The 22,598-nt window shown below is 36.7% G+C and overlaps 1 protein-coding gene across 2 annotated transcripts in view; it reads right to left on the bottom strand.

Annotated features, from left to right (window-relative positions):
• Window positions 1-1,820: 1,820 nt before the first annotated feature.
• Window positions 1,821-22,598, bottom strand: part of LOC306860361 (intermediate filament family orphan 2-like) — a 33,734-nt gene continuing 12,956 nt past the window's right edge. Inside the window, exons 2-9 of one of the 2 annotated variants that reach the window (XM_079402021.1) lie at window positions 11,314-11,374; window positions 10,909-11,007; window positions 7,878-8,054; window positions 7,520-7,665; window positions 5,879-6,059; window positions 4,462-4,551; window positions 4,245-4,381; window positions 1,821-4,161 (exon numbers count right to left, since the gene is read on the bottom strand). In XM_079402021.1, coding sequence (XP_079258147.1) covers window positions 4,026-4,161; window positions 4,245-4,381; window positions 4,462-4,551; window positions 5,879-6,059; window positions 7,520-7,665; window positions 7,878-8,054; window positions 10,909-11,007; window positions 11,314-11,374 — 1,027 coding nt within the window. In that variant the 3' untranslated portion in view covers window positions 1,821-4,025. The remainder of the gene's footprint in view (window positions 4,162-4,244; window positions 4,382-4,461; window positions 4,552-5,878; window positions 6,060-7,519; window positions 7,666-7,877; window positions 8,055-10,908; window positions 11,008-11,313; window positions 11,375-22,598) is intronic. The other variant, XM_079402022.1, reaches the window with a different exon arrangement.

Genomic DNA, 22,598 nt, shown 5'->3' with positions numbered 1-22,598 from the left:
GCAGTAGTTGGCAAATAGTATTCTCTGCTCGGGTTATGTAGGCTACGGACTCATATGCTTTTTTTCAGTAATGTGTCAGTACGACCACATTGCGCACTTGGGTAACGCACATTGCCTCTAAGCGCTTCGTCTGGTGATACCACTAAGGCTGCTACTGGCTGTTCAATTTCAGGTGCCTGACCCACCCCAATAGAATCAGCCTCAGCCATTGAGGCCAGAGTGTGGGCTGACTTTGACCTCCTCCTACGTGCATTGGAGCTTGTTAATGCAATGGAGAATTCAGTAACAAAAACCTTATGTTGTGGCATGGCATAGTATCAGGATTTTGCCTGAAGAACAGATTAGATTGAGCAGGCTGAACAGATCTATCAAGACCTAAACGAGCCGTTGCCATCTGCAGAACTGAGAGAATGTCATCAGGAGAAGACTGGCCTGCATTAGATGAATGTACAGACCCACCGTTTGAACCACCAGCAGCAGACAGGCTGGAGAGAGCCTCCTGTGGGGGGCCAGGTTGCATGGCAGGATCCACCAACTCTTCATCAAGGAAATGTGAATTAGATGGGGTAGTGATGGCGCAGTGGATAAGACACATGCCTTTGGTGTGAGAGACCTGGGTTCGAATCCACTGTGAGACACCAATGTGTCCCTGAGCAAGACACTTAACCCCTAGTTGCTCCAGAGGCGTGCGACTGCACTGTAGGAACACGAACTGAGATAAAACAAGAAAGGGGAAGAAAACAGGACAAAAGAAAACAGGCGTTGATAAAATCTTCGGATAGAACCGAAAGTGAGAGTGCATTTATAAGTGAGAGAATCACACGTGGATTATCAAAGCTGCCTTCGGATTGCACCGCAGGGCATACGAGAGATTGCAGCAATGCTCAATGATAAATAGATCAGCGGGGAACGCTACCGGATAGTACCGTGAAGCACAGGGTTTCGCCGACACAATGATTAAATGCAAAAAATGTGTACTCACGTAATGAAGAAGACAATCCAAAAAACATCTGTCTTGATGATAGTGCAGAGCGCGCTGTCACAGCTTGGGAGGGACGAATCCTCGCGACTCAGGTAAGCTGCACATCGCCAAACGAACGACCTATCATAAGCGAGAAAGCGAAAGAGGCTGGGCATCGAGCTGCTGTGGTTTATATCCTCGCATCTCGGTCGACGTCATGATGTGACTTTGTTGTTATTTTTTCTCGACCTATCTAGCTGGCGCAGTGATTATCCACTAGTGCTTAGCACCGCCTCTGGCGGTCAGGAGGGATGAAACGGAACTGAATGAACACGTTTTTGAACGAATCGGATGAGTAAATGATTCACTTACTCGCTCATAAAGGCTCGCTTATCGCCTCCTATTGGTGTAGCGAAGTAGCGCTTTTGTAATGCTGCTAGAGGTCAAACTTATTTTATTACGTATCCATATTATGCTATCTAACAGGAGAAACTGACATTTATGCTGCTTTTATGCTGTTATGGGGATGTGACACTGTAATGATGGTCTTCATTTGCAAAACAAACCTGTAGGCCTATTCCTCAAGAAACGTGACTTCTGTGCCACCAGCTGAACCACTGGGAATGAATTTGCCTGTCTCAACATCTCAACAGCTTTTTCCCAAAACTTTGACCCATAAAATATAACCAGTTTTCATTTCTCTTCTAGAGTTATGTTGAATACTACCTCAGAACCAAAGCAACAGGCAAATTCATGCAAAATAAGTGAAAATTGCTTAATCATGCAAAACCAAATATTTCCATGTGAAATCTATGAAAAAGATAGGGCAAACCTTTTTTTATTTTTTTTATTTAAAACCAGCATAAAATCAGACTACAATTACATAAGACTTGCATAGTCCACCAGATTTCCAAAAACAAACTCATTTCCAGACATTCTCAGACATCTGATTTCTTTAGTATACAGCACAAACTAATTTTTTTTTTTAGAATGACCCACATTTAAGGCAAGAAATATTAAATCATAAACTGTATCAACATATAACATCTGAATACCCATATAGAGCATAGTAAAATATGGAATGATTCATTTCCATTAATTAAAAAAGACAATAATAGCAAACCTCAATCACCCAGATACTGTTTTCAATCAATACATGTTAATCGATTGGAAAACAAAGGTAACAAAAATACATTAAACAAAACAAGTTATATGATAACATGAGCATCCATTTTGTTTCAAAACTGAATTACACATGTAGAATAAAATAAATAAATAATGTATAATCATTTCTATTTTTCTGGCCACCTCTTGAATAATAAAACATATTTTGGTGCCGGGGATGGTGTGGGTCATTCTTAGGAAGTGATGACATAGTGTACCTCTTCAGTCACATCAATCAATCAATTTGACTATTTGTAATTAATTTTTTTAGTAAAATTTAAAACATTTTATTGATTGATTTATTTTTTATGAAATGCCTGGAGATTTGAGTCTCATTTATCACTATTACACTTAGAATCATAATAAAAAAAAAATCATATTTTTGTTTAGACTAAATTTGTATTTTATTGAAATTTACATATCATGCTTTCACTATCTAGTATTTTAAAAAGTCTCATGCATTTTCTGAGAAATGCAGAATTTGCACTCCCATGTGACATTTTCTTTCTGACAAAAATGTTATCATTAATATTGTTACAGTTATTTTTTATTTTATAAATATATTTCAAGGCACAATGAAACGAAGTGATACTAAATCTACAGAATCTACTCAGTTCTCCAAGTACATCAATTTTATTTTTTATTGTGACGTGGCTGAAATACCGTAGCGCTTTGGTGTTAGTATATCTACTTTGATAATCGGTATTGTAACTTGTAAACCTATTATTTTTTAGAAACAATGTTGTCAGAATTTTTAGCACAAATAGCATATTTTCCTGAGAATGACCCACGTATTGAACTAAAAAGTAATAGTAAAATTTTCAGTAGCTATTTTGCAGCTTGACTAAACCTCCCAACACCTGAGGACAGATATATGTATGGCTTCCAAATCTTGAGATCATTCAAAACCTTATTTCACACCATTTAACATTTTAGACATAAATTTTACATCATCAGGGATAGGATACGATTGAGGATTTAATGGTGTATAACAGAGCAAAAGCATGTCCTCAAAATATTCAGAGAAAAATATAAGGCAACTAAGACACTGTATACAGCATATTTGTAGGCACACAAGTTTGGGTTTTACTGCTACTCTCCAACACTGAAAGAACCAATACAAAGAAGCAAGGAAAAACTGCACTTAAGGAGAATCACCTCACACATACTGAATCTGTCTCCAGCAAAGAGAATCACAGAATACAACACCAGTCCAGTGCAGATTATTGCATAGATCTTAGTGCACAGTGGTTTAGTTTAGCAACAATTGCATGTGGTGAAAACATCTGAACTAACTCAGAGCAGAGATATTTTTGTGAAGCATACTGCATGTCTGATCTATTGACTATTGTGACGTTAAAAGCCTGAACTTATTCCAGAGCTTGATGTAGAGTGATAATTTTCCTTTATGTGTTTTAGTCTGTTATATAAACTGGTTGTGGTTGTGTAACTTGCCTTTCAGATTTACGTAAACAAACGAGCAATATAGATAGCAGAAATTGTGTATTTAATACATATGATATATTTTACTTATACATATTTAATACCATAATATTTATATTACTTTAACAATATATCATTATAATAAAATATAATATCATATTTATATATTTTAGTATGCATTATTATTTATGGTATTCATCACACTATAAAGAGTGTGACCTCAGTTAAAGCTAGTGAGGAAGACTCTGAAGCCATGCCTAGGCAGTGCTGATGAAGAGGGAACCGCTTTATTTCGGCTAGTCCAACTCTAAGACAGCATTTAAAGCACCAATACTTGCTCTTTGGGAATCTGAAATTCCACACTGATCTGTACTGTGTAAGAAAAAGTGACCAGACACTTAAAAGAGTGACTGGTTCACAAAGAAGCGGAGAAACCAAAATGATGATGGGCTGGTCATCATCTAACTTCTCCATTCATCTCTACTGCCCCTTCTTTCTCCCCATCTCTCGCTCCATCAGGCTCCAGCTCGTCCTGGATGTCGTCGGTGTTTCCTGAATCACTGCTGGCCACAGAGCTGAGGGAGGGCGACTGTCTGCAAGGAAAAATTAACAAATTATGAAAACCTCCTACTGTTGTGCTTTATTAGTACAGATGACATAGATAGTTTAAACCAACCTGCCGGTGGTGGCTGTGCTTTGGATGAGCCTCCGGCAGGTCTCCATCTGTACATCCAGCCCTCTCTTCATACTGCACATCTCCATGTACTCATGCAGGTGTCTGTTCATGTCATTCTTGGCTGTGGCCAATTCCAGCTGCAGGAGGAAGATGGCGTTTAATCACAACTTGAATTAATATTGGCTGAAACACGTTATTCACAAATGTTCTCTCTCACCTCAATCTGACCGATGGTGTCCTGATAGTCCTGCTCTCTGGTCTTAAAGAGGGACTCAGTTTCATTTATGAGGCTTCCTAGACTTCGATCCTGGGAGGACAATATATAAATGCAGAATTTATTATTGCATTATGTAATATTTTTAGTGCTGTCAAATGATTAATCACGATTAATCACATCCAAAATAAAGTTTTTGTTTACATAATATATCAGTGTGCACTGTGTATATTTATTATGCATATATAAATACAAACACATGCATGTATATATTTAAGAAAAATATGTTGTTTATATATTATATATATTTATATATAAGATATAATAATATAAATATATAAATGTATATACATGTAAATATTTTCAAAATATACACAGTATGTGTGTATACAAGTAATAAATAAACAGTACACGTACATATATCATGTAAACAAAAACGTTTATTTTGGAAGCGATTAATCACAATTAACTAATCGTTTGACAGCACTAAATATTTTAAAAGTAGTAAATACGCATTCTCAATTTTTTTGCCAATAAGAGTCAATAATAAGATACACAACTGTTCAAAAGCTAGGAGTCATTACCAAAATTTGTATCAATATCAAATTTGTAATGAAAAAAAAAAAAAGTCTCTTATGCTCATCAACGCTGCATTTATTTGATAAAAATACAGTAAAAACAGTAGTATTGTGAATTATTATTACTATTTGAAATAACTGTTTCCATTTTATTATATTTCAAAATGTACTTTATTCTTATGACAAAACTGAATTTTCAGCATCATTACTCCAGTTTTCAGTGTCACATGATCCTTCAGAAATCATTCTAATGTGCTGATTTGATGCTCAAGAAACATTTATTATTATTATCAGTGTTGAAAAAAGTGCTGCTTAATATTTTTGTGAAAACGGTGATATACTTCAGGATTTTTTTAAGAATAGAAAGTTTAAAATAACAGCATGTATTCGATATAGAAACATTCAAAAAATTCTAACAAATGTCTTTGCTGCCACTTTTAATAACTTTAATGCATCCTTGCCTAATAAAAGCATTATTTCTTAAAAAAAATATCATACTGACCACAAACTTTTGAAAGCTAGTGTACCTAGCACTGAAACAATCCTAAAATAGATTGCGACAAATTGATGGATTAAAAAAAAAAGTTTGTATGATTTTTTATGATTAAGTATTGTATTGTTACTAGCTTAGCAACATACTTCTATCAAGCTGTGTTTTGTGTGGTGCTTGTGAGTGCGCATTAACAGCATTTTGCCGTATTCTACTATATTCAGTTAGTTTAAAATGATTCCTCAGAATGTAGTTGTCACATGTAGACAATATGTTTTTCTTTACATTTTATACCTCTGGCACTTTTATCCAAACTTGGTTGCTAATAGAGAGAGGTGACTTGGTGAGGTACCTGATCGTGTGTCTCTCCATGAGAGTCAGATGCGCAGGATGCTGTGGTGCCTGTGCCAGCAGCGGCGGTGGCGAGGTTCAGACTGTTGTAGTTACTGAAATCCTCCCAAAGCAGAAGCGTCTCCTCAGTCTCCTCCCACGCCAGACTGTCACAGTCATCGTCAAACTCGAACGTTTCCCGCCTGCCAACAAACCAATTAGCTGAGCAACCTCTGTGCACAAGACAGGCAGCAAACACAGATGTGGATGAGAAAAGAGAGGGAAAAAAGGAGACACAAAGAGAAGAAAAGAAAAGGAAAATCAACAGATCCACTATCTATAAGATTCCAAACAAAAGACTATATACATAAGGGAAGAATGAATATAATGAACAAGGAAAACATGCCAATAACCAGATTTTATTAAAGAGATTCTGAAAGTAAGAAGAGTCAATAGTATAAAAACAATTAGATAATAAAAGATATTAATCAAACAAGAAAATATGCAGCACGCAAAATGAGCATGTTCACCATATGAGCACTAGATGGTAGTAACTGATCATACAACAAGCTAGCCAATATTTCTTCAACACCAAAATGCTGAGATTTATTTATATTTTGAATTGGTTTTTATTTTGACATTACAGTTTAAATCTTAATTTCATAATGTGGTTTTGTCATTTTTATTATTATTTTAAATATTGTAATTGATGTTTATTTCTGTTGTTTTAGTAAATTTAGTGCTTTGACTTAAACACTTCACTTAGCCACCAAGTCTAATTTTCATTTAAGTTGCATTTTTAATCTAATATTTATATTTTATTTTTCATCTTCATTTCAATTACCGAAAACCATTTTTTTAAATTAGTTTCAGTTTTAATTAGCAACATGCATATATTATACTATATTCTATTGGATAGGTACTACTTTTGTAGCCTCTTTTACAGTCACTTACAGTGTTAAAAAAAAGATTTGTCAAACAATAACAAAAATGCTGATATTTAGTTTTGTGTTTGTGTACAATATTTGTAATTTTATTTATTAATGGTTTAAGCCACCTGATAGAAAATAACACTTTCTTTGCTCTTTTGAAATAAAAGAGTAAAAAATAAATGTACTATGCAAGCATTCTTAGAACTGTAGACATGGTTGTGACTACAACATAATTCATAAATAATTCAAAAGGACACACATACACACACACACGTTGGTTTTTGTGGTTTATGGGGACTCTCCATAGGCGTAATGGTTTTTATACTGAACAAACTGTGTGTGCTATTGCCCTACTCCAACCCTACACCTAAACTTAGCCCTCACAGGAGACTTTGTGCATTTTTAGATTTTCAAAAAAACACCATTTAGTATGTTTTTAAGCCTTTTGAATTACGGGGACATAGGCAGTGTCCTCATAAACCACCTTCATATTGTAATACCTCTGTCATACCCATGTCATTATACAAATTTGTGTCTTCATAAACCACATAAACATGCACACACAGACACAAATAAACTAGGAATTAACTTGGAAGAGGAATTAACTCTTACAGTAACTTTTTAAAGAATAATTAAAAAAATGTTGTTTTACAACCACTAAAAAACTAAATTATTTACATACACAGACAAAAAGCATCAGAGGATGCCCTCTAATGGCTATGAGGACTTACAGCTGGTTGAGCATCCTCTTCATTTCATCAGTGATGTTGAGAGAACCAGGCACATCCTCCTCCTTTTGACCAGAATCACCATCAGTCTCCACACTCTGCTCCTCTGATTCACCCTTATACTCCTTCCTCCTGCATACCGCCATCCCCTACAACACACAGATTGCTGAAAGATTCAAATCGCATGATAAGCTGTTATATAAACTCCATGTAATGCAAATCAAATCTGTACTCCAAATTAGCACATTAATGCATGCTGTATTGCTAAATCCATATCTGAAACTATGCATCATTACCGGAGCACTGCTGCAGTAGAATGGATGGTATTATTAGATTCTGTTGGGAGTGTAAGTTTCCGTACCCCTTTCTGTTCAGGAGGAGCTCTGGATGGGCTGCCCTGCAGTATCTTGCTCATGTCTTCCGAGTTCCTCTGTTGTGCCACGTCACAAAGCTTGGCTGTGATGTCGATGCGTCTGCAGATGTCCATATCAACCTTCATGGCTTTCTCGTGGATTTTTGTGTCCAAGTCAGACACTTCCTATACAAGAATGCATGAGAATGTGAATAAAACATATTTCAGACTTGATCTGTCATGCGTTGATTTTGCAGAAAACTGGAACAGGAAAACTGACCTCCCTTGTTCTACAAAAACATACCATAACACACTTAAGCAAATATTTCACAGTAATAATTTTTAGAAGTGAAAATGCAAATATTCTACATATCAATTAATCATCTAAATTAATATTAAATCATAAAAACAGCATGCATAACAATGATAGAAAAAAGAAAATACATTAGAATATATACATCTGTTTTATTCTGGTATTGTTTATATAATATTATAGTATTTATTAATATTTTAAATGATCTTTTATTTTTATATTTTAAATTAATTTTAGTTTAAGTTTTATTAATTTTGTTAATTGCTTTTGTCATTTTTATTATTTTTTATAATTCTATTTAGATTTAATTTATATTTATTTTAGTTTTAAAGTGATGATACATGGGGCAACGTTTTGAGGAATGTTGCTGAGCAACGTTGGCGTCAACAGGCAACCAGGTGAGTCACAGGGCCCATGACTGATCTAAAGTATCCAAATAGAAATGTATTGCCCATTCTCAATGGGAAAGTGCTCAAGCAACTTTGACAACACTGCTCAAAAAGTTACCCTGTGTATCATCACCTATAGTAATTTTAAGACCTTGACTTAAAGGGATAGTTCACTCAAAAATGAAAATGACCCCATGACTTACTCACCCTCAAGCCATCGTAGGTATATATGCACATCTTCTTTTAGAAGAATACAATCAGTTATATTTAAAAATGTCCTGGCTTTATAATGGCATTAATTGGTGATTTTTAAGCAAAATAAAGCACATCCATCCATCATAAAAAGTACTCCACATGGCATTTGATGCAAGAAAAATATTAATATTTAAAACTTTATAAACCGTAATGTTTAGCTTCCGCTAACTGTCATATGTGCGTTCACGAAGGAGTGGATAGATATATATATATATATATTTATTTATTGTTTTTTCCAAATTAGGTGGTTTCTTTTGATTTGCAATTATGAAATTGATAAAATTCCTTTGAGCTTATCCTGCTTTCATAAACAATTGTTGCTGGCTTGGTCCCTACTGTATAAACATAACTTTTCTCCACGTAGGTACCTAATTTGGAAAAAATTACAATATTTTATATATAAATAAATATTTATTTATTTATTGGTTTTCAGCAGGCATAATACAAATTAGTCAACTATTGAACCAAGAACGCATGTTACTCACTTATTCTGAGTTTTTAGCTGTCCTTGGAATTCCAGTGACACCAAAAGAGTTTTCTATTTTCATGAATGTAATTTCCACATGAGTCTTGGCATTATTCAGAACTAATCCCAAAAAAAGTATTGCACCCCCCTTCTGCATTCAATCTATTTAATACTACAATTGCAAAACTTTGTTTTGACCCTGGAATTATAAAATGTTAATAAAACTATTTGTTCTTTACTTCAAAAAGACATTGTCACTACTCCAAACTGTGTAGTTTATTGGAACAGACTGGTTAAAGGTTTATAATGGAAGGCCATTTGGACTTTGCCAAACAAATACCTATTGGTAAGCGAAGTGAAATTTTACAGAGATACTACCCAGTAAATAATTTTCTTGTTAAATTTAAAAATGATATTTATTTGAACTGTTCTTTTTTAATATGCTGACTGAAACTTTGTTTCTTTTATTTCAGCATTGCTCTTATGTAAAAGAGTTGTCAAGATTTGTAATTGATAATACTGACCCGGCTTAATGCTTAAACCGTGTTTTATTTGGCTTTACTAATATTCCCTCAAATAAAAGCAAAGAGTATTACATTATAAATTTAATTATCTTAATTTCATATTCATAAGTGTAAGTACAGTAAAACCCAACCTTTGTTTTTGGTTCTTGAAAAAGAAACTCAAATTTATGTTAAGATCATCTTTCATTCACATAATTAGAAAACAATTAAGACTGTCTCTATATCAGCGCGTCATTTTCTTTCCAAATCCTCGTTTTGTACTCCTAATTCATGTACTCCTGTTTTGTTTTGCTTTCTCCTCTGTGCTTCCGCATTTGTCACTTCTCACCAGAGCTTACATTATGCCTACTTGCATACGACAGTTAGCAGAAGCTAGAGATTATGGTTTTTGAAGATTAAAATATGGATTTTTTTAATTTTTTTAAACAAACCGTTTCACATCAGGTCTTTATCACCAAAGCAAGTTTTATTTAAGTTTAAGCTTTATCTAATATTTGTATTTTATTTTGTAGCTTTATTTCAATTACCGAAGTTTTTTAATTTCAATTAACAATAACAAATTTCATTATATTATACTATATGTTAGAAAACTGTGCATAAATAGCACTACACAGTACACAGCCTTTTTATGGGTTAGTTGGCCTAAACAAAACTCAAAGAGAAGATAAAATAAAATACTCCAAGCTAAGTTGGCTGCAACAGATGGTACAGCTTTTTTTGGACTGCTTTGCAACCGTGTACATTCACATTGACATTTCCAGGGAGGCAGCAGTCAGCTGTGCTTTATTACTGGGACTGAGCAACATCTACTCAACAAGAGGAAACAATATACATCTGTTCCAGGGCCAAAAGACTGACTGCTTCACTGCTTATTTGCCCACACAGATCTATGGGCAACTATTCAGCCTGATTCCAGAGAAATTTACCTATGGGTACATCTTTATTTCCCTGAAAGTAAATCTTGTAATCTTTATTATCGTTCACAGCTGCAGTCAAATTATGCTTTTGTTTCCCCGTTTTAAATAAGGTACTGTTGTCAATGGAAATTTGCATGATTTGTGTGCATAAGTTGATAGCGGATATAGGAACTTACATCATGAGGCATGAGGCTTTTGAAGACCACCAGCTCTGTTTTAAGACGTTCCATCCTCTCATTCAGTTCTCCCTGCACAGCTTCAGATGACTGAACAGTCTGTAAAGAGAGCATTTAGAAAGATTTGCTGTGCACTGAAAAAATGAGGGGTGAAAATGAAAGCACTAGTTTGCATGTCTTTTTTTAGCTGAATTCATTTACTTAATTATTTTAATGAAATGTTTTGACTGGACTTAATTTCAAGTTTCCATGCTATAAAACTACAGTAATCAAGCAAATCTTTGGTTGTTTTTTCAGCATTATTTACTTCTATACACTAGCCTTACTTACAGCTAGCCATACATCAGTGCATCTGTATGGATGCCAAACATCAACAGTCACAATATAATAGGTCTGAAATCTCACCTCCTGTAATGTCTCTACCAAAGATTCCATCTGCTGACGTTTAGACACCTCCTCTTCCCATCTGGAACACAAAAACAGCCCACATGGTATTGATTGTACTTGGAATGAATGTGCACAGTGTGTTATAGTGTCATAAAGTCATGATCTGGAATCAATTCAATCATGATTCAAATGGTTCGCGCAAAGGATGATGAAAGTTATTAAAAGTAATTCAATTCACCAGTCATTTAAAACTATTAATATAACTGCTGAAAAATATGTACATAAAGGGTTTTCAATACAAGTATCAAAAAGCACAGCATGTTCAGTTACATCTACAGTACTCAAAGGAGACTAGAGAAAAACTTCAGTATCCATCCAATACCACTGACCATTGAGAATCATCCTGAGACCTTTAAAAGCTCCAAGAGGATACTAACAAGCTCCCTTAAAATCACTATGGAGACTGTAGTCCATTGCAGAATATGCTAATAAAAGCTTTACTTTTGCAGGAGAAATGTTTGAGGTAAATTACTGTGCCATTTTATTTTTTCTCTTCCCAGATACTGGGAATCTATAGTGTGTCAGGGTATAAAAGTGAAGCAATAAACACATACTCTAAGTTTAGAATAATTATGATTTTTAATGTTTTTGAAAGAAGTCTCTTATGCTCACCAAGGCTGCATTTTGTTTTATCAAAACGTGAGCAAAAATGTGTAATATAGTGACACATTATTCAGGGCTCCAGACAAAAAAATCGAGTAAGGAGCCATTGGCTCCTATAAAAGAAAAACTTAGGCGCCAAATTATTTTTTTAGGTGCCACAGAATAAAAGTGGTTTATTTTATTATTATCATTTTATTTTTCCCCCCTATTTTAACATTTCAATCATTTTGTCATGTGTTTATGTCTTATCTTTTCTAGGCTTTATCAGCATTTTAATCCATCTTGTAGATGATCAGGTCAACCGGGGGACTAAGGTTCACTTAAAGAGTGAATTAAATGTCTTTTACAACTTGAAATATACAGTCACAAAGAATTGTTAGTTACACAGAATCTGTACCAATATCATGGACCATAAGCATCACTTGGCAACTGAGTGCAGTGCATCCTATAAATGTTGTCACGTCTTTCACACATTCAGTCTGTTTTTCTTCATTAGTAAAATGCAATTTTATAGGAGGAGTTGAATCATGTACAACAGAATAAGTAAAAATATTAATATGCAACAGCGCATGAATATAGCAAAACGCTCCTCTTTACAGTTATTTTTCTAGCTGACGAGTTTATGGACACTGAGTGGTTATTCTGAGGTAAATGTATTACAATGCAATGTTTACAAGCTTTATACATTTCCTCAGTTTGAAACAATGAGCTTTTACATAAAACATTTCAGTAAGTTGTACTATAGGCTTTCTTATTGCCTACCTTTTGATCATGTTCATTTCATACTATAGTAGTAAATCGAAATATATAATGGGTTCACTTGCTGCTTTAACTGAGGTGCTAAAGAGATCGCGCCTGAGCATTAAGTGCGATACTCTCCGCTCGCGCGACCCGGACGCATACACGGACCGTGTGGACGCGGGGTACTGGTGTTTATATTACCGAAAGTGTGCGCTTGTGGTCCGCATTAAAGAGCACCCAAACCGCATAATTTGAATTTCGTAACATTTTAAAGCTGATACTTTGTTTATTAAAAAGTAAGACAGCACAAAGCTTTTTGCGATTACTGGATGGCAAGTGCGCTTCAAATAACAGGAAGTCCATGCATTAACAGAACACAGCATATAGACTAAGATCTCGATAAGAAGATCGTCCGGACAAGTGTAAATGCATCTGGTTGTTGAAACCACATATGGTAATTTTACTCCTCCCATAATATTAAAATAATAGACGTGTGAGAGCGTTTTATAGGCTATATGGCATGTTATAGTCAGATATGACAGCGCAATGCAACAAGCATCACCGCGGATGAGTAGCGGAGTATTTCTTCAGCAAGCGACGCGCAAACTGAATGAACCTGAAAGTAAGTCGCAGACGTTCAACACACAATCTTCTTCATTAAAAGTAGCGAGACTAGCCTATCTTTCCAGTGCTGATGCCGCGCGCTCTCTTGATATTGAAATTAGCTGATAATTAATAAAATTATCCGTTGCTTTCATTGGCGTGAACTCCGTTATATTTGCATATGAAGCGGGAATTGAAGAACGGATTTATATCCGTTTTGCGAAGACACATTTATGTGGCCAAGTGTAAATGGGGAAACGTTTTAACAAATCATATAGATATCCGATCAGAGAAAATGCATGAAGTGACCAGTTGTAAACAGGCCCTTTCAGGTCTCTCTCACTGCGTTCAGCAGACTGTGTGCGGCAGAGACGAGGACTGTTTGAAACTCTTTTCAGTAAAACTTTGATGCGCATCGTCTTATGTAAGTTTAATACGTGAACATAAAAGATGTGAGCGCAAAACAATCGGGAAAAAAGTCCTTTCATGCAAATTATATATAGTCGCCAGTGGCGACCTCAGCAAAAACTTCACTCGCAAATTAATATTTTTGGTCGCAAATGCGACCATTTTAGTCGCAGTTTGGAGCCCTGTTATTACATTTAAAAATAAGTTTTCAGTTTAATATTTTTAAAAATGTAATTTAATTCTGTGGTTGCAAAGCTGAATTTTTGGCAGACAGTCTCATCTCCAGCAATATCTCTTTCATAATCACTGATGAATCCTTCACTGTAATGAATTGATCAGAGCAGTCACTGAAACATCTGACTCACATAGCGAACAGCAGTTTATCAGTATTTTGTCTCTATCTAAATGAAGCAGGTTGTGTGTCAGTATCATGATTCTTTCCATATGACAATGTCTCCGTAAAGAAAACTAAATTTCTGAGTTTTCATTTTCTGTTCTGCTCAGACTATTAATCTCCTGAATGAAATAAGCAAATGTCTGATATAATTTAATTTATTTATAAAGCACAAATAAACACAACAAAAGTTTACCACTGTGCTGTACAGAAGAAAAAGAAAATAACAATAAAATTTAAGTTAGAATAAAACCAAGAATTATAATTAATTACATGCAAGGGTAAAAAGATGAGACTGAAACTTAATATTTAAAATCATATATGGAAGATGCAGATCTCACAGATAAGACCATAGCCTAGGACAGGCCACTGCAAACGCACGGTCACCTCACAGTCTTGAAATGACAGAGTAATAATATCGGAGTATTGCAAGCATCTGATCTGGCTGACTTATTCACATTTAAAAGATCTTACAAATAAGGTGCCAGACCATTTAAGGACTTAAAAACAAACAACACAACTTTAATTTAACTCTATAACACACTGGCAACCAATTGAGAGACACTAATAAATCAGAGTACTGTGCTCTCGTTTACGGACCCCAGTTAAAAACCTATTGGAAGCATGTACAACAAAAACAATATGGCAGCCAAAATAGAGCCTTGAGGAACACCACAAGTGAGAGGTGCTACAGAAACAGAGTGACCAATGCCTAACCAGCTAAGGGCACTTCCTTGGATGCCCACACACTTTTCAATATGTGATAAAAAAAAAAAAAATGCCACGATCAACCGTCTGATTTTGATAATAATAATAATAAAAAACTTTATAAAAAGTAAAAAATAAGCATTAGATAAGGTATTAATAAGATATCTTTATCCATCAGAGGGTTAAATAACCACTTGTCTATGCAAAGTGTTAACATGCTTTGGGGTTCCCCTGATTCTGTAGAATAGTGTAAGAAAAAGTGAAGAGGACTTTGAAGATCTTGATGAAGAAGTTTATTGCAGCATAGCAGTGGCAAAGTACATGTAGTCGGAATGAACCCAGAACATCATAAGTTCAAACCTTTTATACATTTCCAGTTTACTACCCTACATGTAAATGAAGTTGCTCCTTTTCTAACAGCTGTAGTCTGTATGTTAATTAAGTTCTGACACCCCTTTGTCTGAGGTGGTTCTCAGTGTCCCACACCTGCTCCCATTTTACATTCCCATTGGTCTACAAACAACTGTTGACTTTCTTCTTCTCTATAATAATTAAGCCATTTTGGGAAATGAGCATGATCAAATATATTGTCGAGTGGAAGTTGGGTCGAGGCAGACTATAGATTCTTACAATAGTTATGCAGTGAGATTCCCCATCAGATGGATTATAGGATGACAGGTTATTTTGTTTTATAAGCTCCTTATATCCTTTCTTTTCTTGCATGCCCAAGGGATTAGAGACTCCATTTGTTTTGCATTTACATTGTCTGACAGTCTGACTGGGTCCACACATCAAGACACCTGCCAAGAGGGGGCAAGTGCTGACTCAACACGACAAGATGCAGAAGGGATCATCTGTTCAGTACAAAGAGTTGCACTTATGTTAAGCTGACCTGTTGGCCAGGCATGAAAAGCATGTGGAGGCTGTGGATCTTCAGTTAAAACAAGAAAAGAAGTTCTCAGGGAAGTGAAAGTGTAACAATATTTCACCATATTACTGTTTTTAATCAAAGAAATGCAGCATTGGTGAGCATAAGAGACTTCTTTCAAAAACATTTAACGATGTTAATTATTCCAAGCTTTTGGTTGCCAGTGTATATAGGCTACTATACCCTTATGTATTTATATAATAAGCTTCTGGGAAAAAAAGTTTGAGGCTCCACTGATGGGGAGCAAAAAATGACAATTTTCCACTTCTGGGTGAACTATCCCTTTAAGAAAGACAGTTCTATTGGTTATGGAGTAGCCACAGGTCAGTAAGAGCTGAAACTCCAGATACAGGGTAGATACACGCATGCATGGAGACATATCATGGATCCGGGCGATCAGACAGTGCAGGCACAGTGTGGATCTCTCTGAATGTCAGTGGGATCTAGTGGAGCTGACTAGACAACAGCCCAAGGTCATGAGAATCAGACTCCTCTCATTTCCTCTCCTGCAGCACAGACTGCACACGAGAGCTTTCATTTCATTCAAAAGACACTGAACACAACACAATCCAAACGGAAACTCTTTCCAGAACAAGGCAGTGTGGACAATGGCATGAGGAAACATACTCATACATACAGAAACAAATACTACATGCTGAAAGCTTTTGAATGCTCACCTGGTCAAAAATAAGCACAGGATTAGAACTTATTTAATGAACCGCTATTTGGGAAAAGAAAGATGAGGCACACCACAAAATGAAGAGCTGCTTGCTTTGTTCTTCACCATAAGCCATAACGGTTCACAATGCTGTAACTTCTTTCATTGTGCGAGATCAGGCCAGTCGATATTAATACACATTGTTGAGTTTAAGGGAGAGTTCAAATGACTTCTGCCAATGTTTCAAAGAGCTATTATAGGTAAAGAAAGAAGCAAATCTGTTTTTAGGTCAGAGGTTCTGTGAGTACCATTGTTGTCTTAAAACGCTTCAAAAGTGTACATGTGAATAGGGCAGATAATAACGCGAGGTGATTGTGAGGGGGATTAACATAGCACCTGTGAAGACCTTAAAAGCATTATGTAGAGACACACCCATTGTCTCATTTGTCCACCACACGTGAAATGCCTCAGTGCAAAGAGACAATTATTTGACTTCTTTCAAAATCATTTTAAAAAAACTCACCAAGCACAACTAATATATATATATATATATAAATAAATAAATACATGCATATATACAGTATCTCACAGAAGTGAGTACACCCCTCACATTTTGGTAAATATTTTATTATATCTTTTCATGTGACAACACTGAAGAAATTACACTTTGATACAATGTAATGTAGTGAGTGTACAGATTGTAAAACAGTGTAAATTTGCTGTCCCCTCAAAATAACTCAACACGCAGCCATTTTTGTCTAATCCGCTGGCCACAAAAGTGAGTACACCCTAGGGGTGGGCGATATGGCAAAAATATAACATCACATTTTTTTTTATAAATATCACGATTTTATCACGATTCTTTGTCATGTTGGTTTTACTATTTTGTCTGCACAGTACAGCTAAACTAATTTCCCTATTATAAAAGACAAAGCCTTTCAAGGTAACAAAATATGAAAAAGAATAGTGGATGTTTAGGCCAAAGTGGGCAAAGATAAAATAATGACAAAGATTTTTATATTTGTTATTAAAAAATAAGAACAAAGATACACATTACAAATACATATAATATACAAATAAAATAAACCGTGCTTTATTTTCAGGTACAATAGGCATATTTAGCAGGAGCATTCAAGAAATTGAATGAACAAATATATATTTGTTTTTCAATCAAGAGTAGAGAGTTATTTTTTTTCTTTGCGTTTTGTTGTTTTAACATTAAAGAATAAAAAATCTGTTATCTGTCTGTTATATTTATACCATCATTTACTCACTCAAAATTAGTTTTAAACCTGAATGAGTTTTTCTTCTGCTGAACATACAAGCTATTTTGAAGAACGTTGAAAGCCAAACAGTTGCTGGTCCACAGTGACTTCCATAGTATTTTTTTTGTTCCTACTATCAAAGTCATTGTGGACCAGCAACTGTTTGGTTAACCACGTTCTTCAAAATATCTTCTTTTGTGTTCAGCACTAGAAAGAAATTAATATAGCGTGAGTGAGTAAATAATGACATAAATTACATTTTTGGGTGAACTATCCCTTTAATGACAGTCGGCAGCATGTTTAGTACTGTCCCTTTAAGTTTAAGATAGCTGATAGAATGTGCGCTATAGCCCGATACTACGATATTTCTTCAAAAGCAGATTGTGGAGACATTTTTATCGTCCATGATCAAAATTCATCATATCGAACACCCCTCGTACACCCCTAAGTGAAAATGTCCAAATTGGGCCCAATTAGCCATTTTCTCTCCCCGGTGTCATGTGACTCGTTAGTGTTACAAGGTCTCAGGTGTGAATGGGGAACAGGTGTGTTAAATTTGTTGTTATTGCTCTCACTCTCTCATACTGGTCACTGGAAGTTCAACATGGCACCTCATGGCAAAGAACTCTCTGAGGATCTGAAAAAAAATTGTTGCTCTACATAAAGATGGCGTAGGCTATAAGAAGATTGCCAAGACCCTGAAACTGAACAGCAGCACGGTGGCCAAGACCATACAGTGGTTTAACAGGACAGGTTCCACTCAGAACAGGCCTCGCCACGGTCGACCAAAGTTGAGTGCACGTGCTCAGCGTCATATCCAGAGGTTGTGTTTGGGAAATAGACGTATGAGCGCTACCAGCATTGCTGCAGAGGTTGAAGGGGTGGGGGGTCAGCCTTTCAGTGCTCAGACCATACGCCACACACTGCATCAAATTAGTCTGCATGGCTGTCGTCTCAGAAGGAAGCCTCTTCTAAAGATGATGCACAAGAAAGCCTGCAAACAGTTTGCTGAAGACAAGCAGACTAAGGACATGGATTACTGGAACAATGTCTTGTTGTCTGATGAGACCAAGATAAACTTATTTGGTTCAGATGGTGTCAAGCGTGTGTGGCGGCAACCAGGTGAGGAGTACAAAGAAAAGTGTGTCTTGCCTACAGTCAAGCATGGTGGTGGGAGTGTCATGGTCTGGGGCTGCATGAGTGCTGCCGGCACTGGGGAGCTACAGTTCATTTAGGGAACCATGAATGCCAACATGTACGGTGACATACTGAAGCAGAGACTGGGTCGCAGGGCAGTATTCCAACATGATAACGACCCCAAACACACCTCCAAGATGACCACTGCCTTGCTAAAGAAGCTGAGGGTAAAGTTGATGGACTGGCCAAGCATGTCTCCAGACCTAAACCCTATTGAGCATCTGTGGGGCATCCTCAAACGGAAGGTGGAGGAGAATCAGAAACGGAATCAGAATGAGCTTTATTGCCAGGTATGTTTGCACATATGAGGAATTTGTTTTAGTGACAGTAGCTCCACAGTGCGACAGAATGACAGCAACCGGACAGGACACAGATAATAAAAAATAAAAAATTTAAATAAAAAATAAAATAATGTACAAATATACAAAAATGGACAATGTGCCAAATACCACAAACACAATATACAAAATAGACAATTCGGTATGTACAGGTATGTTAGGTGCAAATTTGAAATGTAATAAATATGTATGTAAAATAAAAATAAAAAGTATGATAGTGTTGTGTGTTTCATGTTTATTGTTAAGAGTTCAAGTGTTCATGAGATGGATTGCCTGAGGGAAGAAACAGTTTTTTGTGTCTGGTCGTTCTGGTGCACAGAGCTCTGTAGCGTCGACCAGACAGTTCAAAGAGGGAGTGTGCTGGATGTGAGGGGTCCAGAGTGATTTTACCAGCCCTTTTGCTCACTCTGGATAAGTACAGTTCTTGGAGAGTGGGAAGGGTTGTACAAATGATTCGCTTAGCAGTCCGGACTACCCTCTGTAGTCTTCTGAGGTCAGATTTGGTAGCTGAGCTGAACCAGACAGTTATTGAAGTGCAGAGGATGGATTCAATGATGGCAGAGTAGAACTGTTTCAGCAAGTCCTGTGGCAGGTTGAACTTCCTCAGCTGGCGAAGGAAGTACAACCTCTGCTGGGCCTTTTTCACAATAGAGTCAGTGTGAATGTCCCACTTCAGGTCCTGAGAAATAGTGGTGCCCAGGAACCTGAATGACTCCACTGCAGTCACAGTGCTGTTCATGATGGTGAGTGGGGGGAGAGCAGGGGGGTTTCTCCTGAAGTCCACAATCATCTCCACAGTTTTGAGCGTGTTGAGCTCCAGGTTGTTAAGACTGCACCAGACAGCCAGCTCCTTAACCTCCTGTCTGTAAGCAGATTCGTCACCGTCCTGAATGGGGCCAATCAGTGTGGTGTCGTCTGCAAACTTCAGGAGGTTGACAGAGGGGTCTTTAGATGTGCAGTTGTTGGTGTAGAGGGAGAAGAGTAGTGGGGAGAGAACGCAGCCCTGAGGAGCTCCAGTGCTGATGGTGCGGGTGGTGGATGTGCATTTTCCCAGCCTCACTAGCTGCTGCCTGTCTGTCAGGAAGCTGTTGATCCACTGACAGACGGAGGTGGGCACAGAAAGCGGAGTTAGTTTGGGCAGGAGGAGGTCTGGAATGATAGTGTTAAAGCCCGAGCTGAAGTCCACAAACAGGATCCTCACATAAGTCCCTGGTCTGTCCAGGTGTTGCAGTGTGTAATGCAGTCCCATGTTGACTGCATCATCCACAGACCTGTTTGCTCTGTAGGCAAACTGCAGGGGATCCAGTAAGGGTCCAGTGATGTCCTTCAGATAAGCCAAAAACAGTTTTTCAAATGACTTCATGACCACAGATGTTAGAGCCACAGGTCTGTAGTCGTTAAGTCCTGTAATCTTGGGTTTCTTTGGGATGGGGATTATGGTGGAGCGTTTGAAGTATGAGGGGCCTTCACACAGCTCCAGTGATCTGTTGAAGATCTGTGTGAAGATGGGGGCCAGCTGGTCAGCACAGGATTTCAGACAGGCTGGTGTCACACCGTCTGGGCGTTGTGCCTTCCTTCTCTTGTTCTTTTTGAAGACCTGTCGCACATCATCTCCTCTTATCTGCAGTTCAGGTGTGGGGGAGAGGGGGGTTGCAGGAGGTGTGAATGATATTTTTTCAAACCTACAATAGAACTCGTTAAGATCGTCTGCCGGTTGTTGAATCGCCACAGTGCTGGGGGATGGTGTCTTGTAATTGGTGATGTCTTTCAGACCTTTCCACACTGAAGCCGTGTCACTGGAAGAAAATTGGATCCTTAACTTATCAGAATAATTCCTCTTTGCCACTCTGATCTCCTTTTCCAGTGTGTATTTGGCAGAGGTGGGGGACTCGAGTCACATGACTTGACTCGAGTCTGACTCGAGTCACAATTTTCAGGACTTGCGACTTGCTTGATTAAAGTATGAAAATGACTTGACTTCACTTTGACTTGAGAGCAAGTGACTTGAGACTTGACTTGAGACTTGACTTGACTTGAAGTGGAAGACTCGACAATGACTTGAATTTATAATAAACAAACAGCAATAAAATTAGTTTTAAAAAATAACTATTGTGACGTCAGCACCAATCAGCGTCTGTGCCTTTAACGCTGCACAGTGCACAATTGAAACTGCGCCAAACAGTAGTCAAGCTCCACAAATAGTCTCGTCTGGCTATAAGGACTTTGAACTGGACCGTGCCAATAAAAAAAGATTTGCCAGATGCAGAGTATGCAAGCAAGAATATCGGACACGACAACCACAACGTCAAATTTTATCCGACATTTCAAGAACCACAAGGAAAGTCATTTCTTTTTAGTCAGTAACGATTAATCTAATTAATTAATAATTTATGTTTGTCATAATTTGGCCTTGGTTGCATATTATATTTTATTTTTTCTTATTAGATGTGATCATTATCATCATTGATATGTCTTGTAGATGTGGGGAATTTGACTATAACAGTGGCATAGCCTGAATTTTAATGTTGAGGGGCATCTTAAAATGAGCGGGCATGTAACGTAGGCTATAATTCAATATTAAATGTGCGCATTTTCAAGTGTTTGTGTGGACTGCTTGTGGAAGCTGAATAGCAGTGCGCTTATACTGCATGACAGGCTAACATGGAGGCGCTGATGTGATCACTTGCACTTAAAAGGTTTTTTTTTTGGACATACAGACAAGAATAATTACATCGTTTGAATCTGTTAAGTGCATATTACGTGTCCATCGCAAAGATGACGAGTAGCGCGTTAAGGCATGCTATTAATTATTTTCAAATCGCGTTAAAAATATTTAACGCAATTAACGTTATCTAAAATACCCAATTCAACTCATCCGCTCATTAGTTGAGACTTTCAGACCTGAAGTGAGTCAGAAAATGTAAAGAGATTTGTGAGAAAATAAGATGCATGTCAGATCCCCATCACCTTCAGCAGCAGCAGCTTTTAAAGCAATAGCAGGCAAATAAGTTAATAACCAGCTGCTGTGATGTCTATTAATCCAAGAACAAAAGAAAAAAAGAGGAAATCAATAACTTTTATAGTTTTAAGGGGTTCATCTATATTTAATTTAGAATTTAGTGTTTGGTAAACTTTCATTTTCTGTATATTTCTGCTGAAGGGCACAGCTAGCTAAATATGTCATTTATTATAATGGGTTCATGTGAAGATTGTTTTAAGTTCACTTAAATTAGACGTTAAGTCTAATAAATGTTAAAATTGATAGCTCTCAATTATACTGTAATGCTGAATGGCTACAGTCAATGGATAAATATTCAGGGGAAAAAAATATTTTATAGAGACATCAGTAGTATTGATATCAGTGATGCTGGCCTTCAATCATAAAAAAGATACCATTAAA

This window comes from Barbus barbus (genome assembly GCF_936440315.1).
Source record: "Barbus barbus genome assembly, chromosome: 41".
NCBI lineage: Eukaryota > Metazoa > Chordata > Actinopteri > Cypriniformes > Cyprinidae > Barbus > Barbus barbus.
The sequence above is the reverse complement of the archived record's forward strand: the minus strand, read 5'-3'. Positions and strand labels throughout refer to the sequence as shown.